General features: G+C 40.9%; 1 protein-coding gene across 1 annotated transcript in view; it reads left to right on the top strand.

Moving 5' to 3' along the window:
• LOC124716692 (cilia- and flagella-associated protein 58-like) overlaps positions 1 to 22,461 on the top strand; it is a 145,668-nt gene that overhangs the window by 11,627 nt on the left and 111,580 nt on the right. Inside the window, exons 4-5 of the mRNA XM_047243232.1 lie at positions 12,547 to 12,721; positions 12,962 to 13,138. Of these exons, the coding sequence (XP_047099188.1) occupies positions 12,547 to 12,721; positions 12,962 to 13,138 (352 nt within the window). The remainder of the gene's footprint in view (positions 1 to 12,546; positions 12,722 to 12,961; positions 13,139 to 22,461) is intronic.

Here is a 22,461-nt window from a genome sequence, read left to right as displayed (position 1 = left end):
CATGCATTCCTTATAAGACACCACCATCAAGCAGAAAGAAATGACCATATTTGGAGCCAATATCACGGCAAGTTGTGTCTGTAAAGAACACAGTATAACACTTAGCAAGATATACAGACTAGTCTTAGCCTGCAGTTTGGTAGAATCACATATGATCATTTGTATAAATGCATGAGAGTGCTGCAATGAATAAAAAAATCTGTGTCACAGAATCCCCCTTCGATGCCTATTGACGTACCAGTTATGAAACAGAAACTAATTTTATACATCAACCAATAAATGTCAGAGGGAAATGAGGGAAAATGATAAGTGGGATATAATGCCTATTTGCTCTTGCTGCTTCAGTATGTCAAGATAATGCAGCAGCTGTCCACTGCTTCCTTGAGTCCAAGTCTCAAGGGGCAAATGGTTGGTGGAGCTGTAACTAATTTTTCATCCGGGAGCTAGAAAACTGTGATATGAATTTAAATTTATGATGCAAAATAATTGCAGGCCTATTTAAAAACAATAATAGTGGTGTCTACACATTTTTACCAATATTTACCATTTGTTCATCATGCACTCCAGTCTTGAACTATGTGTGCATCCAGACACTTCCTGTTTGCTGATGTACTGTGACACATATTTCAACTTTCATCTCACCTCAGTTCCTGGGAAAGACACCACATTTTCTTTGGGGTAAGATGGACACTCTTAGTATTTTTTGTACATTTATTATTTTGCAAATGATGCCTAGAAATTATGATGAAGTATCATAATGGAACTAACGTTCTTGGTTGATGTGGCAACGCAAAACCCATTGGTCCTAATGAATCTGTAAGTGCAAAAATTACATCTAATGCAAGTGTTGCCTCAATTTCATCTGAAAAGATTGCACCAATACCAATTTCAGAAATACCAGAGAAAAGGGGGAAGGAAACTGCATCAGTGATGACAGACTAGGAAATCATATAAATTTTGAAACAGTTCAGCAGAAAAGGACTGACACCAGAAAGGAGTCCTTCAACCACCAGATGAGGAAGAAATGTATAACTGACTGCTAAAGACAGTGACTGTGTTGTGTGTAAAAGAATCTTCTATGAAAAATACTGACTATAAATGGACTGGATTTAGTGCATTTGCTGGACGAAGTGACTTCATAGAACATGCACAAATAAAGAAGATGTATGTAGCAACTGCGCTGTGAAACAGTAAATATCAACCACAGAATGGTTGGTAGTTGCAATACAAACATTTATCTTGTGTTACTAGACAGTAAAATATATAATAAAATTGGCATGGTAACAAATTAAATTGGTTTTGCCATCTTACCCTGCTCTTTGGAGTGAGATGTCTAGTAGCCCAACTTGTAATAGTGGTAATAATAAAATATATTATGATTTGATCATACACATCAGTTCTAAATTTGAAGTAACCTTGAAAAAACAAGTGTGTTTACTTTTGCCTTGAAAATCTCAACATTTCCCATTTGAAAAAGCCATGATGGAATAATGACAATATTATGAAAAGGATAGATCTCTACTCACTGCGTAGTAGAGATGCTGAGGCACAGGCAGGCATAACAACCAGATGGTCAAAGAGGTAAATTTTCAGTTAGAAAGGCCATCAAATTAGACAACATCCACATACACACTCATGCAAATGCTACTCTCTCTCTCTCTCTCTCTCTCTCTCTCTCTCTCTCTCTCTCTCTCTCTCTCACACACACACACACACACACACACACACACACACACACACGCACACACACACACTCACTCACTCACTCATGCAAAGGCAATGCTTCATGCAGAAGCGAAAAGTATGACATCTTCCCCCAACAAGATTTTTGTTCATAGTTCTGTACCACTTTTGTATAACTTATATGCGGGCAGAACAAAAAATTTGCAACACCAAGTAACATATTTAAATGATCAGCACTGCAAGATCACTGGTTAATGTAAGAGTAAGAGAAGCCACTGCAAATATGATAGGCTGGTACATTAATAGCTGGTTCATCCACCAGAATGTTGATCAGAAGCATGGAACCATGAATGTATTGTGTTGTACAGGTGGCGGATGTCAGCTTGTGGGGTGGTGTTCCATGCCTGTTGCACTTGCTCAGTCAATACAGGGATGGTTAATGTAGGTTGTGGAAAATCTTGGAGTTGTTGTCCGATGATGTCTCATATTTTCTCGATTGGAGACAGATCTGGTGATGGAGAGGGCCAAGTCAATGTTTAACACTCTGCATAGCATGTTGGTTTACAACAGCGGTATGTGGGTGAACGTGGAATGCTGTTCCTGAATAGCAGCACAACAGGTCAAATCACCAAACTGATGTACAGATTTGGAGTCAGGGTGCATGTGGAGCCACATGAGTACTCCTGCTCTCATTGAAAATTGCACCAAAGACCATAAATCCAAGCATACATCCAGTGTGTCTAGTGCGCAGGCAGGTTGGTTGCAAGTCCTCATCTGGCCTCCTCCTAATCAACACATAACCATAACTAGCACCGAGGCAGAACCAACTTTCATCAGAAAACACAACAGACCTCTACCTTGCCCTCCAAAAAGCTCTCACTTCACAACACTGAATTGCAATGACAGTGATTTGTGGTCAGTGGAATGAATGCTACATGGCTTCTGGTTGGAGCTGCCCATGTAATAATCAATCTGTAACAGTTCATTGTGCCACTGTGGTGCCAACTGCTGCTAAAATTGTTCCTGCAGATGCAGTACAATGGACCAGGGCCATGTGCTGAACACAATGGTTTCTCTCTCAGTAGTGCTCCGTGGCCCTCTGGTCTTTGGTGCAATTTTTTACGACAGCAGGAGCACTCTCGTGTTCATCCCACGTACCCCGACTGCAAATCTGTACATCAGTCAGGTGATTCGAACTGTTGTGATGCCTTTCACGAACAGCATTCCGTGGGTGTTTTCCGACAGGTTAACGCTGACTCAAATGCCACTGTTGTAACCTAACTTGCTGTACAGAATGATTACCACTGCCAGCAGTCATGTACATTGGCTATATTCCTGCCAAGTCTTCCTGCCGTATCACAGAAGGAACATCCAGCTTCTCATAGCCCTGTCACACAACCTTTTTCAAACTCAGTGAGTTTTTTTTAAATAGTGTCTCTGTTACCATAAAGGCATTCTTGACTATCTTCAACCCACCATGTCCAATCTCAAAGGTAACTAACATTCATGATCGTTACAGAGTGTATTCAAAGCAAGACTGATCTGCATCCTCATACTGATGTGAAATTTGAATAGACATTATCTTTCAGATGTAGAAACATGCGTACCAAATTTTATTTATGTTGCACAACTCCTTGGGGTTATGATTTTTTTTTCATTCAGTGTAGTTATTGTACTAAAGCAATCTACTGACTGGTCCATGATTTCTCAAATGAAGAGGAACTAAATGTTAGGGATGTCACTTGGAAAAGATGCATTTGCTGTTCAGTTTACCAGTTGAGTTATTAATTTGTGATAGATGACACTATTAGTGACGGCACTTTGCCATCACAGTTCATTCTGCATATAACAATGAGTTATTACAAGCAGATTCACACTGCTGTCTAATCTGGACAGGTGTACAACCCCATTTTCCATGAGATTATGTGACAGAAATTCACTGATATCTTTTGAATGTAGAGTGAAAGTTTGCCACTGTAACAAGTTTAAATACTTATGAATAGCCAGTTGCTAAACAGATTCAAATGTTACTTAGGAATTTACATCCCCAAGCCATTCCTCATAATTTCTTTTTCTTTCTTTCTTTTTTGTGTGCCTATTGCAACTAAACATTCCTGCCTTTCGGTGAGTGGTCTTCTTTAATCCAAAAGCGTAAATGGAAATTTCTTCAGTCTATTCACTTGATAGCCAAGCTCAGTCATTTTCTTAAATCAAATTAACAATTACAAAAGCAAAATCAGACCTACTCAGACAGCTAGGTCTGTTAAAATGCCTACTTCTGGAACATGGGGAGGTGCACTGGCCTCAGATCAAATCTCCCTGGCTGATTAATAATGGGAGCCACCCAGCCTGGATGTGGTTTTTAAGCAGTTTCTCACATACCATTAGGTAAATACCAGGCTGGCACCTGCATCCTGTATGTGCACCTATATTACACAAATATTTAGAAAACTTTCTCACCCTTGGCCATGAGGTTTACTGTGGACACAGATGGGTTACACAAATTCTGTCACAGGGGGAAGTAGTGGTATCAGGAGGAGCATCTGGCCACCAATTACCATTAACATTGTCAAGTCTAATGTAATATCCCAACCCCATAGACATGGCACAACAGAAAGGAGAAGCCAGAGTTTGAAAATACTGCTGCAGTTGTGAGGTTCTTTTATTTAGAACACAACCGGTTTGTGCTCTAATATGCCCATTTTCATGTGTTGTGCTGAAAATAGCAAGAGACAGAAGATAATAATTTTTATATACAGTAATACACATAAACAAAAATAATTCCATAAGAAATTTAAATCCACCAGTCAGGCTAGGTGCTGTAAAACCTAATTCAATGCCAATACCACACATTACTACAGACAACTGCCTGGGTAAAGAAATATGCTCAGAATACCAGGACACTTACACTTGGTGCTGTGACCCTGAGCACCACAGTGGACATGCATAAGATGTGCTGTACTACCGGCGAGCGCAGAGCATGGAGTAGAGTACGTGAAGGAGGAAGCAAACTGGTAAAACAGAGTAGTAAAAGTACTGCCATCTCTTGATGGGAAGAAGAACGGGGACTACTAGCCTGGCCATTCATGATTTGAATTGTTGTTATTGTTGTTGTGGTCTTCAGTCCTGAGACTGGTTTGATGCAGCTCTCCATGCTACTCGATCCTGTGCAAGGTGCTTCATCTCCCAGTACGTACTGCAGCCTACATCCTTTTGAATCTGCTTAGTGTATTCATCTCTTGGTCTCCCTGTACAATTTTTACCCTCTTCCAAGTCCTTTGCTGTCTCTGACAGAATTACAATGTCAACGGTGAACCTCAAAGTTTTTATTTCTTCTCCATGGATTTGAACACCTACTCCGAATTTTTCTTTTGTTTTCTTTACTGCTTGCTCAATATACAGATTGAATAACATTGGGGAGAGGCTACAACCCTGTCTCACTTCTTTCCCAACCACTGCTTCCCTTTCATGTCCCTTGACTCTTATAACTGCCATCTGGTTTCTGTACAAATTGTAAGTAGCCTTTTGCTCCCTGTATTTGACCCCTGCCACCATCTGAATTTGAAAGAGAGTATTCCAGTCAACATTCTCAAAAGCTTTCTCTAGGTCTACAAATGCTAGAAATGTAGGTTTGCCTTTTCTTAATCTAGCTTCTAAGATACGTTGTAAGGTCAGTATTGCCTCACATGTTCCAACATTTCTACAGAATCCAAACTAATCTTCCCCGAGGTCAGCGTCTACCAGTTTTTCTATTCGTCTGTAAAGAATTCACATTAGTATTTTGCATCCGTGACTTATTAAACTGATAGTTTGGTAATTTTCACATCTGTCAACACCTGCTTTCTTTGGGATTGGAATTACTATATTCTTCTTGAAGTCTGAGGATATTTCGCCTATCTCATACATTTAGCTCACCAGATGGTAGAGTTTTCTCAGGGCTGGCGCTCCCAAGACCGTCAGTAGTTCTAATGGAATGTTGTCTACTCCCGGGGCCTTGTTTCGACTCAGGTCTTTCAGTGTTCTGTCAAATTCTTCACGCAGTATCGTATCTCCCATTTCATCTTCATCTACATCCTCTTCCATTTCCATAATATTGCCCTCAATTACATCACGCTTGTATAGACCCTCTATATACTCCTTCCACCTTTCTGCTTTCCCTTCTTTGCTTAGAACTGGGTTTCCATCTGAGCTCTTGATATTCATGCAAGTGGTTCTCTTTTCTCCAAAGGTCTCTTTAATTTTCCTGTAGGCAGTATCTATCCTACCCCTAGTGAGGTAAGCCTCTACATCCTTACGTTTGTCCTCTAGCCATCCCTGCTTAGCCATTTTGCACTTCCTGTCGATCTCAGTTTTGAGACATTTGTATTCCTTTTTGCCTGCTTGATTTAGTGCATTTTTATATTTTCTCCTTTCATCAGTTGAATTCAATATTTCTTCTGTTACCCAAGGATTTCAACTAGCCCTCATCTTTTTACCTACTTGATCCTGTGCCGCCTTCACTACTTCATCCCTCAAAGCTACCCATTCTTCTTCTACTGTATTTCTTTCTCCCATTCTTGTCAGTTGTTCCCTTATGCTCTCCATGAAACTCTGTAAAACCTCTGGTTTAGTCAGTTTATCCAGGTCCCATCTCCTTCAATTGCCACCTTTTTGCAGTTTCTTGGTTCATAACCAATAGATTGTGGTCAGAGTCCACATCTGCCCCTGGACATGTCTTAAATTTAAAACCTGGTTTCTAAATCTCTGTCTTACCATTATATAATCTATCTGAAACCTGTCAGTATCCCCAGGCTTCTTCCATGTATACAATCTTCTTTTATGATTCTTGAACCGAGTGTTAGCTATGATTAAGTTATGCTCTGTGCAAAATTCTACCCGGTGGCTTCCTCTTTCATTTCTTACCCCCAGTCCATATTCACCTACTACGTTTCCTTCTCTTCCTTTTCCTACTATCGAATTCCAGTCACCCATGACTATTAAATTTTCGTCTCCTAGCACTATCTGAATAATTTCTTTTATCTCATCATACATTTCTTCAATTTCTTCGTCATCTGCAGAGCTAGTTGGCATATAAACTTGTACTACTGTAGTAGGCATGGGCTTCATGTCTATCTTGGCCACAATAAGGCATCACTATGCTGTTTGTAGTTGCTTACCCGTGCTCCTATTTTTTTATTCATTATTAAACCTACTTCTGCATTATCCCTATTTGATTTTGTATTTATAACCCTGTAATCACCTGACCAAATGTCTTGTTCCTCCTGCCACTGAACTTTGCTAATCCCCACTATATCCAACTTTAACCTGTCCATTTCCCTTTTTAAATTTTCTAACTTACGTGCCCGATTAAGGGATCTGACATTGCATGCTACAATCCGTAGAATGCCAGTTTTCTATCTCCTAATAACAATGTCCTCTTTAGTAGTCCCCACCCTGAGATCTGAATGGGGGACTATTTTACCTCCGGAATATTTTACCCAAGAGGATGCCATAATCACTTATCCATACAGTAAAGCTGCATGCCCTCGGGAAAAATTACGGCTGTAGTTTCCCCTTGCTTTCAGCCGTTTGCAGTACCAGCACAGCAAGGCCATTTTCGTTAGTGTTACAAGGCCATATCAGTCAATCATCCAGACTGTTGCCCCTGCAACTACTGAAAAGGCTGCTGCCCCTCTTGAGGAACCACATGTTTGTCTGGCCTCTCAACAGATACCCCTCGGTTGTTGTTGCACCTACGGTACGGCCATCTGTATCGCTGAGGCACGCAAGCCTCCCAACCAACAGGAAGGTCTATGGTTCAGGGGGGGGGGGGGGGGGGGGGTAATTCGAATTAGTGGTTTATACTTAAAATGAAAAAATGAAAAAAAAAGCATTATATAGAATGTTACAGGAAAAATGTGAAAAATGCATTATGCGTAGTAAAGGAACACGACATGTTGAACAGGGCAATAAAGAACTGTAGTAAAACTGAGTGGAAGCTGTTGACATAAAATTTATATATAAACCATAAAACACAATGAAACTTTTCCCTTTACATGAAAGGCATGCAACTTTTTAATTAAGCGGAGATACATATTGGTGACATGGAACAACATGCCACAGTCCCCAGTTAAAAGAACATACACATGTGCGACTCCTATTTACAAGCATCTCACTTTCCAAAATGGAAAGTAACAAAATGTTACAGTCCACACTGTCAAAAACTATTATGCCAATTAATAGCTAGCAGCAACAGCACTAAAAGGACACATTAAGAGTGGGTTCAATTTAAAACCTGCCAACTAAAAGTCGACAACTAATTGAGGCTTACATAAGATAAGACCTGAGACAAATTTTGCATCATGCAAGACAGGTAAATTCTAAACTTGTGAGGACACAGATAATGACACAGCACAATAATGTGCCATAGTCATAGAATAAAAAATGAAAAACATGCAAATGTTTATTAAAAGAGGACATTTTACAGCTATGTAAAATAATCTGGGTGGGCCTTGCAGACCTCACTATAGGAAACACCACACATTTGTTAAGCCTAATTAAGGGCCCCAAAAATTATAGTGAAAAATGCTGACCCAGTTAAGACATGTACATGTATGGCATACAATTATCAGCAACCAGAAATAGCGGTCATGTGTGACTGCTTGTGTGAATGTGTGTGTATTTTCCTTTATTTTCTGAATAAGACTCTGGCTGATAGATTTAGTTTGGAACAGTCATTTTGTTGTGCCAGTCTCCAACATTATGGTGAGTAGCAATCTCCCTTTTCATAATTCCAACTTGGACTTTCTATTGTTTGGTTTATCCTCTTTCCAAGTGACATATAACTACAGGATATTTTAAATGCAATGAACAGTCCACAGAATATGGCTTAAGGTCAAAAAGCTTAGCATTCAGATTGGGAACCATGAAATAGATGAAGTGAAGGAATTACGCAACACCCAAAACAAAATAAAGCATGAGAGAAAGCAAGGAGGACGTAAGGAAGCAGAACTAGCACAGTTAAAGAGAAAGCTCTTTGCCAAAAGAGGTATATTAGTATCAATTATATACCTTAATTTGAGAAAGAAATTTCTGAGAATGTAAGTCTGGAGCACATTACATAAAAAACAGTCATGGATTGTGGGGGAATAGGAAAAGAAGAGAATTGGATGATTTGAAATGTGTTACATTAAGCTGTTCAAAATCAAGTCCACTGATGAAGTAAGAAGTGAGAAGAGTCAGAGAGGAATGGTATATGTGACAAACACTGACTCCAAGAAGGGGCATAATGATAGTGTGTCTGTTAAGATGTCAAGGAATAAGTTACATGATGGAAAATTGACCCATAGAGGGCACTGGCATTATTGTAACAGCTCTGTGACAGTTCTATAGAAATTAATGAGCAAAATGTTCAGTCACAGAAAGGGCATTCCTTTTGTTGACAGCATACTGAAAGATGAAGGGATTCTGTTCACTGGTTTCATACAGAGAGATGAAACAGTATATACTGACCATCCTTTCAAACACTTCAATAATTATGACATTCCAGTCTCCCTTATTTTGAGATGAATATTGGAGACAGTACAATCATTCTGCACATGCCCATGTAGGCGGTTTCTCTAAACATCCTCTACAGAGTTTCATGAAAAAATCCTCTCCTTCCTTCTACAGATGACTTGTGGAGACGGGTTGGGGGCATTCCATGTAAAGCCAGTTAAACAGCCTGTAATTCCAAATGCTTCATTACGGCACTCTACTATAGCTCAGTACAGGAAATGGCTGTCTGGCAGTGGCATTCAGTCCACAATGCTGACAGACCTCAGTGTCAGCCAGGCAATTGCCCATGACACAACTGCTTCCATCAGTGGTGACATCATTTCTGGGTGACCTCGACTAGCTGCAACTGGGTGTGTTGTGGTGTGCCTCATGCACCCTGCACTGGCCTGAAGGCGGCAAGCTGTTGACATAATGTCAGTGACCCACTGCCCCCAAGTCAATGGTTCAGAAGTCGCTTCCCAGGGCTGATGCTGGCCCATTGTGGTGGAAGGTTCAGGTCCCGTGGTCTCAGGGTGGATTACCCTGATGCAAGGTCAAACCGTGGTCCATGAACAGCATTCCACATGGTGGCCAAGTGACACAGCCCTGTGGTGGTTGAGCTTGGATATTAAAAGAAGTGACTTTAGTATAAAATGACTAGGTTTTTATACACTTTTGAGCTGCACTTGTTTGGGCTTTGCTATCCTTTGTGCCACGTATACTAAACATTTCGGTGGCTGCTAGTGTGGGAAGGCTTATCGCATATATCGCTTGGGTACTGCTGTGTAAAATGCCAGACTGGCCTGCCTTACAACAGTGTGAAGGTTGTGTTGTACTTTATTAAGCATAAGATCTGTACTTACTTGCAGCTGGCACTGCTGCAGTTCACTTCCAACACTTCACATTTATGACTGAATAGGGTCAGTGCACACGTCCAAGGGTTCCCATCTAAGTTCCCATCTAAGTTCATGAAGCATTCTGTTGTACTTTCTTGCTGATCGAGCCAAGTTGTAATGAAATCATTTTATGCTGTCCTTCAATTCAGCCATGTTGGAACCCAAACATTCGTAGAATGCTACGTATATCATTTATGGGTGTGCTTCACTTTCTGAGAATTCATCCAATAAACTGCAGTCAAATACAATGTTGCATCTTGAACAGAATGACCTTCTCCACATGAACCAGCACAGATAACAAAAACATTGATCATGTAAAATTCAACTCACACTTTTCTCAAATGACATCCTGAATGTCATGGATCAATGCAGTCAAGTAAATGCAGTATTTCTTGATTTCCAAAACACATTTGCCTCAGTACAACAGCTATGCTTATTGTCAAATGTATAGTTGCATGGGATATTAAGTCAAATTTGGGACTGGGTTGAGGAGTTTTTGGTAGAGGAGATTTTGGCTGGAGAGTCATCAACAGATGTAAAATTAACTTCGAGAGTGCAACAGGGAAGTGTTTGAGACCCTTACTGTTCTTGTTGTATATTAATGTTCTTGCAGATAGTATTAAAAGTAACCTCAGACCTTTTGCAGATGATGCAGCTATCTAAAATGAAGCACAATTTGAAGGAAGCTACACAAATATTCAGTAATATCTTGATAAGATTTCAAGGTGGTTCACAGACTAACAATTTGCTTCAAATGTTCAAAAATATAAATTTGTGCTCTTCACAAAATGAAAAAAATGTAGTATTCTATGACTGCAATAGCTGGAATTGGGCAACTAATTCAAGTACCTGGGTGTAACATTTTGTGGGGATATGAAATGGAATGATCACTTGGACACAGTTACACATAAAGCAGGTGGCAGGCTTCAGTTTGTTGCTAAAATACCAGGGAAATACAATCAAACTACAACTGACAGGTGATAATGACTATATTATGGAAAGTGCAGATTGCTGCTCACCATAAATAAAACACGTTGAGCTGTAGAGAGGCCAACGAAAAGACTGTTCCACAGTGAACTTTCAGCCAAAGCATCTACAACTAACAGGGGATCATGACAATACTATGAAAAGTATAGATTGCTGCTCACCATAAATAAAACACATTGAGCTGTAGAGAGGCCAATGAAAAGACTGTTCCGCAGCGAACTTTCAACCAAAGCCACGTTTGTTCCTGGCTGGAACGGCTGGAGATAGTGCTCATGCATGAGTGTGGTGTGCTTGCTTGTGTGAATGTGTGTGTGTGTGTTTTTCCTTTCTGAGGAACGCTTTGGCCAAAAGCTCATTGTGTAATAGTCTTGTTGTTGTGCCTGTCGGCAAACTCAATGTGTCATCTTTAACATGAGTAGCAATCCATGTTCTTATAAAATTGATAATACTCCAACCTGGACTTTCCATTATTTAACAGGTATATTGAAAATTTGCACAGAAGGGCAGCACAAATAGTCACAGATTTGTTTGCCTCAGGGGATATTGTCACAGAGACACTGAAAAAACTGAACTGCCAGACACTTGACAATAGGTGCAAACTGTCTTGAGAAAGCTTGTTTATAAAGTTTCAAGAACTGGCTTTAAATGATGACTCTAGGAATAAACAAAAAAGACCCTACATATTGCTCTCATTAGGGTTTATGAGGATGATATTAGATGAATTACAACATGCACACAGGTCAATGGTCATTCTTTTTATATCTATATGTGAATGAAACAGGAAGAACCCCAAATAACTGGTACAATGGGAAGTAACTTCTGTCATGCACTTCACAGTGTTTGTAGAGTATGGATGTATGTGTAGATGTAAATGTAGTCAGCATCAGCCATTTGCCTTTTCCCCAACTGGGCATCTACCATTTCATGTCATTTTGAAACATTATGGCTCAGTATTTATTTGGTATGACTGAGTCAAGCTTACACTAATGCTATGTTTGAAATTTACAGGTATTTTCTTTTACCCATCCACATGAGTATCCATCCTGTATCGCTGATCTCGTTTCCACCAACTTGTATGATTTCCTACACTTGAAACTTATGCCTGCTCAATATTTTCACAATGATGTAGAGGTATAGCCTCATAATGTTTTCAAGCCCACTTGGCAGACTTCTATGTCACTGGTACATGTAAGTTGAGCCAACAGTATGATAGGTGCCTCACATCTGATAGTGAATATGTTGAGCAGCAGCTCATTGGTTCCCACACTCCTTCCAATAAATGTCTCCAGCTAATTGTTTATGATGCTAGGACACTTGAATTTCTGTGTAACTCTCATATGTTTATTTACTTTGATGTATAACAGTTTTGTACGTACACTCTCATTAAACATATCAGTTGTGAAAGTTATGTACAGACTCAATCCATTACACAAATAAACAGTTAATCTGAATTGAACTGTGGCAGGTCTGGATCTGCTGCAAAGAGTAAAGAAAGTCTTATGAAAGAAAGAGAGAGGCTAACAAATGAATTATCGGTCCTGAAGGAAAGGTTGGCAAATGCTCTGACTTACCAAGGGGAGTTGGAAAAGGAAGTTTCTGCTGCTGACACACGTGTTAATGAGTTAACACAGGAATTGGAGGTGTGTCTTAGAGATATGAAGTACTTTCCACAGTATATCACATTTTTTTAAATAGTTGTTGCAAATATGGTCTCTCATCAATATCTGGTTGAAAAACAATTGTATGTGGAATACACTAACATAAGTACATTGTGCAACAATGATTGAACTTTAAACAATTGTCAGTAAATTAATACCAGCTGGAACTTAGATCAAGCTAAAGTGACTAAAGAAGAGCTATTTACCTGCATTCATCCACAGGCACATATATCAGAAGCAAGCAAGGAACAGAGAATCAGAGATCGCATGGAACAAGACCTGAAAGAATTAAGAGCAGAGTTAGAATCCAGGGAGGCAGAGATTTCATCCTTGTCTTTAAACCTGAAACAAGCACAGAGTCAAGAGGAGAGGCTTCAGATAAGCCTTGCTGAAGAGAAGGTACTAAAATGCTTCAATTAATCTATTTTCCTTGATGTATCTACTTCATTTTCTTCTGCATCATAATCATTATCATCATCTTCTTCTTCTTCTTCTTCTTCTTCTTCACTTCATGACTTAGGATAAAAACAGTCCATTTCTATGTCTACCAGTACTTCATGTCCTACATGAACATAGACTTTTAAGTATATGGATCCAGGCACAGCGAAGATACTTCAATGTTATGTTATGAACAAATAATTTAAAAGAAAGGCTTTGCATAGTATGCGATTATTTTCCACTTGCAGACGAAAGAGAAAAGAAAGAGATGGAAAAAAAAATCATAACAAAGACACTGTTTGAAAATTTAAGTTGGGTGGAATCAATGTTGAATACTGGAACCTCCAGGTTGTAATATTAACAGTTTTAGAAAAAAGACAGATTGCTACTCACTGCAAAGATTACTCATTGAGTTGCAGACACGCACAATGAAAAGACTGTTACACATTATAGTGTTATAGCTTTGGCTAAAGCTTTCTTCAGCAAAGAAAAGACCTCCCCCCCCCCCCCCCCCCCCCCATACACACACACATTAATGCAGACAAGCACATGTCATGTACACATGACTGCTATCACCAGCAGCTCTGATCAGAATGCAAGTGTCACATGAGTAGCAATCTGGAATGGGTTGGAGAAGAGGGAGGGATAGCAGGGTATGGGTGGGGAGAGGGGGGGGGGGGGGGGGGAGAGGAGAGCACTGCCTGGTGGAGCATGCAGCAGATACTGAACGGTTACCTGACATGACTACCAGATGCAGCTTGTGGAGGTAGTGTGTACAGGGAAAAACGAGGTGCAGAAGAAGGGAGGAGCAGCAGGGAAGGGGATGTGAGCATTGGCAGAGAGCAGCACATGATGGGGGTGATGGGACATAGAAAGAGAGGAGATGGCATGACACAGGAGCTGGAGAGTATATGGTGGAGGGTGTGAGGACAGTATGTTACCATAAGTTGAGGCAGGGATAATTTCAGGAGCGGAGAATTTATTGCAAGGATAACTTCCTTCTGTGCAGTTCAGGAAAGCTGGTGCGGAAGGAAAGGAACCAGAGGGCATGGGTTGTGAAGCAGCCATCAAAATGACACGTATGTTCAGCTGTATGTTTTGCCACAGGGAGGTCTACTTTGTTTGTGGCCACAGTTTGTTTGAGGCTGTTCATCCTGGTGGACAGTTGGTTGGTAGTCATACCATTATAAAAAGCTAATGGTTACAGCAGAACTGGTAAATCACATGGCTGCTTTTGCAGGTGGCCCAACCTCTGATAGGTTATGATAAGTTTGTAACAGGATTGGAATAGGAAGTACTGAGTGGGAGGATTGGTCAGATCTTGCACCTTAGACTTTTAGAGGGATATGATCCTGTGACAAAGGACTGGCATTGGGAGTGGCAGACGGACTAAGATGTTGTGGAGGTGGGGTACGAAATGGTACACCACTTCAGTAGGAATGGGAAGGATCTCAGGTAGAATGTCCTTCATTTCAGGGCTTGATGGTAAGTAATCAGAGCCTTGACAAAGGATGTGGTTCAGTTGTTCCTGTCAGGGGTGACGAATGGGGCACTCTTTTGTAGCTGGCTTTTGGGGGCAGTGGGAGGATTGGGGGTGTGTGGGGAAATGGCATGGGAAATTAGTTTGTGGACTAACTATCTATTCTCAGCATGCCTCACCACACAGTGCTCTTCTCTCCCTCCCCCATACCTTATCATCCCTCCCCCTTCCCCATTTCGCTTCAGATCACTATTCATGTTATAGTCACATTCCGGTCAGAGCTGCTAGCAATAGTGGCCATGTGTGTATGAGATGTGCTTGCTTGTGTCAATGTATGTGGGTTCTCATTGCTGGAGAAGGCTCTGGCCAACAGCTATACTATGTAAAAGTCTTTTTGTTGTGCCTCTCTGCAACTCAGTGGATCATCTTTATGGTAAGTAGAAATCTATCCTTTTCATAATATTGTTGATATTCCAACCAGGAGTTTCAGTTGTTTCATTTCCTATATGGTCATTATAATATCACATGCTTTTCTTGTTATTTGTTGCTGATTCTTTCATTAAGTTGTTTTTGCTGTTGCCAATTTTCTTAAGCTGTCTCGTTTACAGAGCACAGGATATATGTAATATCATAACTTAGAAATTATAATGTACAGAGAGTTCTGTTTGAGAATTACAGATTATTTGGGAATGAGGGAGATGACTCACCAAAAGGCAGCAGTGCTGCATCATCGATAGGTACACAAACAAAAGGTACAGAGCTTTGGTAGCAGTCAGAATGAACTTCCTGTTTTGAGCTTGGAAGAAAAGCATGCACATGCTCACATGCATATACCTGTCTCCCTACATTGCACTCTGTTAACTGCCAGCTGTTTCCTGGTCCACAGTAAGTGTACTGGGCTGAGGTGTGGATGCAGGGTGAGGTGGGGTGAGGGGTTGAGAGAGGCAGGAGGCAGAGAGGGGGTTGGGGGAAAGTGTCCACGGGCTTGTGCAAGAGCGGGGAACCATCTGTGGGCTATCTAATGGTGCAGATAGAGGGGTCAGATGACAGATGGCTGGCATGTGATTTCACAGACTACAGCAGCACACAACTAGCTGACACAAACTGGGTGTGGGTACTATGACTGAGGATGGTGTACACACACACACACACACACACACACACACACACACACACACACACACACACACACACACACACACACACTACTATTGGTTGTGGTGGGGGGACAGTGATTTATGTTAGGTTTAGGTTAGGGAGGTTACGGGGAGCAAAAGATGTGCTGTACAGATAGCTCCCATCTGCACAACCCAGTAAAGCTGGTGGTGATGGTGAAGATTCAGATGGTATGGGTTGTGAAGCAGCCATTGTAATCTCGCATGTTGTGCTCTGCTGCATGTTGTACCACTGGGTGGTCCACCTTCTGTTTTGGCAACAGTTTGGCAGTGGCCAGTCATTCTATTTGGCAGTTGCTTGGTTGTCATACCAACATAAAATGCTGTGCAGTGGTTGCAGCAGAACTAGTATATAACATAGCTGCTTTCACAAGTGGCCCAGCCTATGATGGGGTAACATAAGGCTGGATCTCCTCCTCTCAGATGGCTCCATCCACAAAGGCCTTCACAGACAGCAATACCCTCCAGACCTAACACACAAACAGATTTCCCATACCGTATCCTCACACACACAAAGAAGTGCTACCCTCATTGCCCAATACCACCTGGGACTGGAACAACTGAATCAAGTCCTTTGTCAGGGCTTTGATTACCTATCATCATGCCCGAAAATGAATGACATCTTACCCAAATGGTGTTCACTTTCCACCCAACCTCCAAAACATCCTAGTACATCCCTATGTCATCCCATCCCCAACCCGTGCCGCAGGGACCATACCCTTCTGAAAGACCCAGATGCAAGACCTGCCCAGTTCACCCACCCACACCACGTACTCCAGTCCCGTCACAGGCTTATCCCACACCATTAGATGCTGCACCATCTGTGAAAGTGGCCATGTTATATACCAGCTCCACTGCAATCACTGCACAGGGTTCTACATTGGTATGACAACCAACCAGCTGTCAACTAGAATGAATGGCCACCGCCAAACTGTTGCCAAAAAACAAGGTGGACCACCCAGTGAGACAACATGCAGCTGAGCACAACATGTGAGATTTCAATGGCTGCTTCAAAATGTGTACCATCTGTATCTTCTCTCCACCATTACCAGCTTTTCTGATCTGTGCAGATTGGCTCTATCCTTTGCTCCTGCAACCTCCCTGGCCTAAAACTAATGTTACTTGCTGTCCTCCCACCTCATCCAGTAGTGTGTGTGCGTGTGTGTGTGTGTGTGTGTGTGTGTGTGTGTGTGTGTGTGTGTGTGTGTATGTGTGTACACCATTCCCTGTTCCAGTACCCCACCCAGTTTGTGTCAGCTAGTTGAGTGCTGCTGTCCCACACCTTAGTCTGCCAACCGCTGTACCTGCACCGCTAGCTAGCCAACAGACAGCTCCCTACTCTCCCACAAGCTGCTGTCCCCCCCCCCCCCCCAACCGCTTCCCTACCTCCCACCTCTCTCTATCCCTCACCCCATCCCACACTGCACTCCCACCTCACGCCCGTACACTCACTGTGGGCCAGGGAACAGCTGCCAGATGACTAAGCATAATGTAGGGAGACAGGTGTGTAGGTGTGTGTGTGTGTGTGTGTGTGTGTGTGTGTGTGTGTGTGTGTGTGTGTGTGTATGTGTGTGTGGGTGTGTGCATCTACGTGATTACTTCACTATTCACAATAAAGTGCCTGGCAGAGGGTTCAATGAACCACCTTCAAGCTGTCTCTCTATCGTTCCACTCTCGAACGGCACACAGGAAAAATTAACACTTAAATTTTTCTGTGCAAGCCCTGATTTCTCTTATTTTATCATGATGATCATTTCTCCCTATGTAGGTAGGTGCCAACAGAATGTTTTTGCAATCAGAGGACAAAACTGGTGATTGAAATTTCATGAGAAGATCCTGTCACAACGAAAAATGCCTTTAATGATTGCCACTCCATTTCACGTATCATGTCTGTGACACTATCTCCCCTATTTCGAAATAATACAAAACGAGCTGTCCTTCATTGTAATTTTTTGATGTCATCCGTCAGTCCCACCTGATGCGGATCACACATCGCACAGCAATACTCCAGAATAGGACAGACAAGCATGGTGTAAGCAGTCTCTTTAGTAGACCTGTTGCACCTTCTAAGTGTTCTGTCAGTGAATCAGTCTTTGGTTTGCTCTACCCACAATATTATCTATGTGATCCTTCCAATTTATTGGGCGCTAAAGACTACACTGTTGAGTGCCCTTAACACCATATCAATATCTATATCCATTTTTCCAATTTAGGTTACTTGTAATTGTAATCCCTAAGTATTTAGTTGAATTTACAGCCTTCAGATTTGTGTGACTTATCGCATAATTGAAATTTAGCTGATTTCTTTTAGTACTCATGTGAATAACTTCAACTTTTCCTTATTTAGGGTCAATTGCCACTTTTCGCACCATACAGATATCTTATCTAAATCATTTTGCAAGTTGTTTTGATCATCTGATGACTTTACAAGACCATAAATGACAGCATCATCTGCAAACAATCTAAGACGGCTACTCAGATTGTCTCCTATGTCATTAATATAGGTCAGGAACAATAGAGGGCCTATAACACTTCCTTGGGGAATGCCGGATATTACTTCTGTGACCTTTCTGACAATAAATCATGAATCCAGTTGCACAACTGAGGTGATACTCCATGTGCACGCAGTTTGGTTAGAAGACACACAAGAGGAACGGTGTCGAAAGCCTTCTGGAAATCTAAAAATATGGAATCAATTTGACATCCCCTGTTGATAGCACTTATTAGTTCATGAGTACTAAGAGCTAGTTGTGTTTCACAAGAATGATATTTTCTGAAACCATGCTGACTATGTGTCAATAAATCGTTTTCTTCGAGGTACTTCATAATGGAGAACAGGAGGCATTGTTCCCATCTTCAAGAAAGGCAATAAAAGACTTTGTAAAAACTACAGAGGAATAACCCTTATGAGTCATACAGCCAAGATTTTTGAAAGAATTTCACTAAATTGAATAAGTGAAATGATGATAGAAAAGGAGCTGAGGGAAGAACAGTATGGGTTTAGGAAAGGAAGAAGCACAATCGACCTGATATTTTCTATCCGTCAACTGATGGAAAAAAGTTGGGAGTATAACATAAGGATGATAATAGTTTTTATAGATATAGAAAAGGCATATGACTCAGTTGACAGGGAAAGACTCTGGGAAGAAATGAAGAAGATAGATATAGAAGATGGATACATTAATGTTATAAAGACAATGTACAGAGGACACAATTGTAGAATTAGAACACCATTGGGGAACTCTGAATACTTCGAAATAAGACAAGGACTTAAGCGAGGAAGTATTCTATTGCCTGCACTTTTTAATGTTGTGATGGAGGGAATGAATAGGGCAGTTAAAGATATAGTAAAAGAAAAAGACAAAAAGATGATTTTTGCAGTTGATATGGTAATATGGGGTGATAAAGAGGTAGATGTACAGTTACAGCTTGATGCGTGGAAGGAAATAATGAAAGGGTATGGATTAAAAATAAATAAAGATAAGAGTGAAGTAATGGTATTTGGAAGAAAGAAAGGAATCAACGGAAATATTACCTTGAATGGAGAACCCCTCAAAGTGGCAGAAAGTTTCACTTATTTAGGGAGTGAAATATCCAGGGATGGAAGAATAACTAACAAAATTAATAGGAGGTTACAGAAGGGAGGCAATTTCTACCAAACAATAAAACACCTGATTTGGAATAATGAAGTTTCAGAAAGAGCAAAACTCCTTATGTACAAGAATTATTACATCCCTATTGTCACCTATGGTGGAGCAACATGGACAATGACAGAAAGGGACTGGAGCAGACTGCAAGCAGGGGAAATGAAATTTCTCAGAGCAGTTAAGGGAAAAACAAGAACGGACAGAGTAAGGAATGTAGAGATTAGAAAGGACCTCAAACAAGAAAGTATGAGAGAATAAATTGAAAGAAAGAGATTAAGATGGTATGGGTATGTTAAGAGGATGCATGGGCAGAGACTCCCCAAAATTATGGAAGAACTAAAGATGGATGGGAAAAGACCTAGAGGACGCTCAAGAACACGGTGGAAAATGCGAGTGAGAATATCTGTAGAAAGGAGAGGTGTGACCTGGCAGCAAGTGGAGGAAGAAAAGTGGTGGGAGGACCAAGCCAAATGGAGAGGACTCGTCAGCACCCAGACCCGGCAGTAGCTGGAGTGGGATTCGGATATAGATAGACTTCATAATGTTCAAATACAGTATACATTCCAAATCCCTAATACAAATCGACATTAGTGATATAGGCCTGTAATTCAGCACATTACTCATACTTCCCTTTTTTAGTACTGGTGTGACTTGAGCAATTTTCCAGTCTTTAGGTATGGATCTTTCTGTGAGCGAGTGGTTGTATATAATTGCTAAATATAGAGCTATTTTATCAGCATACTCTGAGAGGAACCTGACTGGTATACAGTCTGGACTGGAGGCCTTGCCTTTATTAAGTGATTTAAGCTGCTTCGTTACTCCGTGGATATCTACTTCTATGTTTCTCATCTTGGCAGTTGTTCTTGATTGGAATTTAGGAATATTTACTTCGTCTTCTTTGCTGAAGGAGTTTCAGAAAACCGTCTTTAATGGCACTGCCATCAGTGACTTCACTGTTTCATTGCAGTGTGCCTTCCTGAGTAGCGTGTTGGCCTCCATAGGTGTTGACAATTTCTACCTGTTTTCAGATTAAGCAACATTCCACATTTCTGAACATGCAAATTATCACAACATTAGGATTTGGTACTCCAAAACCCCAAACAGCACATGTGAACACATCTGTTTAGCCCAAAACTAATGTCTGATGTTGCCTTATGCACGATCATGATAGTGTGATAGGTCAGTTTTTCTTCACAGAGAAAAGCATAATGGGCAATGTTTATGTGGAGGAAATGTTTATCCAGACATGCTGCAATAAATTGAAGAACTGGAGCCATTCATCATCTTCCAATGTGATATTGCACCCCCCATTCCCCAGCCCCTCAACTCTCCACATTGGAGTTTGAATGTGCCCAGTGTGCTGAATAACACATTTCCTGAGAGGTGGATGAGTTATAATAGTCCCATCATATGTCCCCCACCCCCTGATCATCTCATGCCACTAAACTTCTTCTTGTGTGGTCACGTGAAGGATAAAATGCACACAAGACCATTCATTCACAAATCAATGAAGTAATCGAACCTGTTGACGCCGCAGTGCTGACCCTTACAAGGGCAACACTCAAATACCGCTGTAATGTTCTACAAGTAACAAGTTTGGCATGCATTGAAATTCTGGCATAACAGATAAAAGCTTTGAGAGCTACTAAATATTTTACAAAAATCATGATGGTCTGTCTCTAATTCTATCCAAGTTATGATTTTTTTGAAATGAGGGTAATACTTCGTGAACATCATATACAATCTCTATGTTGACACTGGAATAGTTATTACTTCATAGAATTTCATTTTTATCTATCTTCATCTACATCTACATACATACTCCGCAATCCACCATATGGTGCATGGCAGAGGGTACCTCGTACCACAACTAGCATCTTCTCTCCCTGTTCCACTCCCAATCAGAATGAGGGAAAAATGACTGCCTATATGCCTCTGTACAAGTCCCAATCTCTCTTATCTTATCTTTGTGGTCTTTCCGTGAAATGTAAGTTGGCAGCAGTAAAATTGTACTGCAGTCAGCCTCAAATGCTGGTTCTCTAAATTTCCTCAGTAACGATTCACAAAAAGAACGCCTCCTTTCCTCCAGAGACTCCCACCCGAGTTCCTGAAGCATTTCTGTAACACTCACATGATGATCAAACCTACCAGTAACAAACCTAGCAGCCCACCTCTGAATTGCTGCTATTGCTTCTATGTCCTCCCTCAATCCGACCTGATAGGGATCCCAAAAGCTCAAGCAGTACTCAAGAATAGGTCATATTAGTGTTTTATAAGCGGTCTCCTTTACAGATGAACCACATCTTCCCAAAATTCTACCAATGAACCGAAGACGACTATCCGCCTTCCCCACAACTGCCATTACATGCTTGTCCCACTTCATATCGCTCTGCAATGTTACTCCCAAATATTTAATCGACGTGACTGTGTCAAGCGCTACACTACTAATGGAGTATTCAAACATTACAGGATTCTTTTTCCTATTCATCTGCATTAATTTACATTTATCTATATTTAGAGTTGGCTGCCATTCTTCACACCAATCACTAATCCTGTCCAAGTCATCTTGTGTCCTCCTACAGTCACTCAATGAAGACACCTTCCCGTACACCACAGCATCATCAGCAAACAGCCGCACATTGCTATCCACCCTATCCAAAAGATCACTTATGTTGTTGCTTTTCACAGTACTCTGAATACACTCTTTAACATTTATGGTTTTTGGTGGTTTTTTTTTTTTTTTTTTTTTTTTTTTAATTCATAACTAAAATTAGACAGCAAAAAGTTAAGATGTGACATCTCTTATAAGGGTATGTGTCCTAAAGGTTGTCACATGCAATTTCTCTGGAGTTCATCAGTAATTTTCAATTTCTATTTATCAGCATGTAGCCGGAGTCAGCCTAAACAAATCCTGCCCATCACATTTTTCAATTGATGCCCAGCATCAACGGAAAATGTCAGTTGTGAACAAAATGATTTTTA

Source organism: Schistocerca piceifrons, chromosome 9 (genome assembly GCF_021461385.2).
Source record: "Schistocerca piceifrons isolate TAMUIC-IGC-003096 chromosome 9, iqSchPice1.1, whole genome shotgun sequence".
NCBI lineage: Eukaryota > Metazoa > Arthropoda > Insecta > Orthoptera > Acrididae > Schistocerca > Schistocerca piceifrons.
This window is presented reverse-complemented; position numbering and strand designations above follow the sequence as displayed.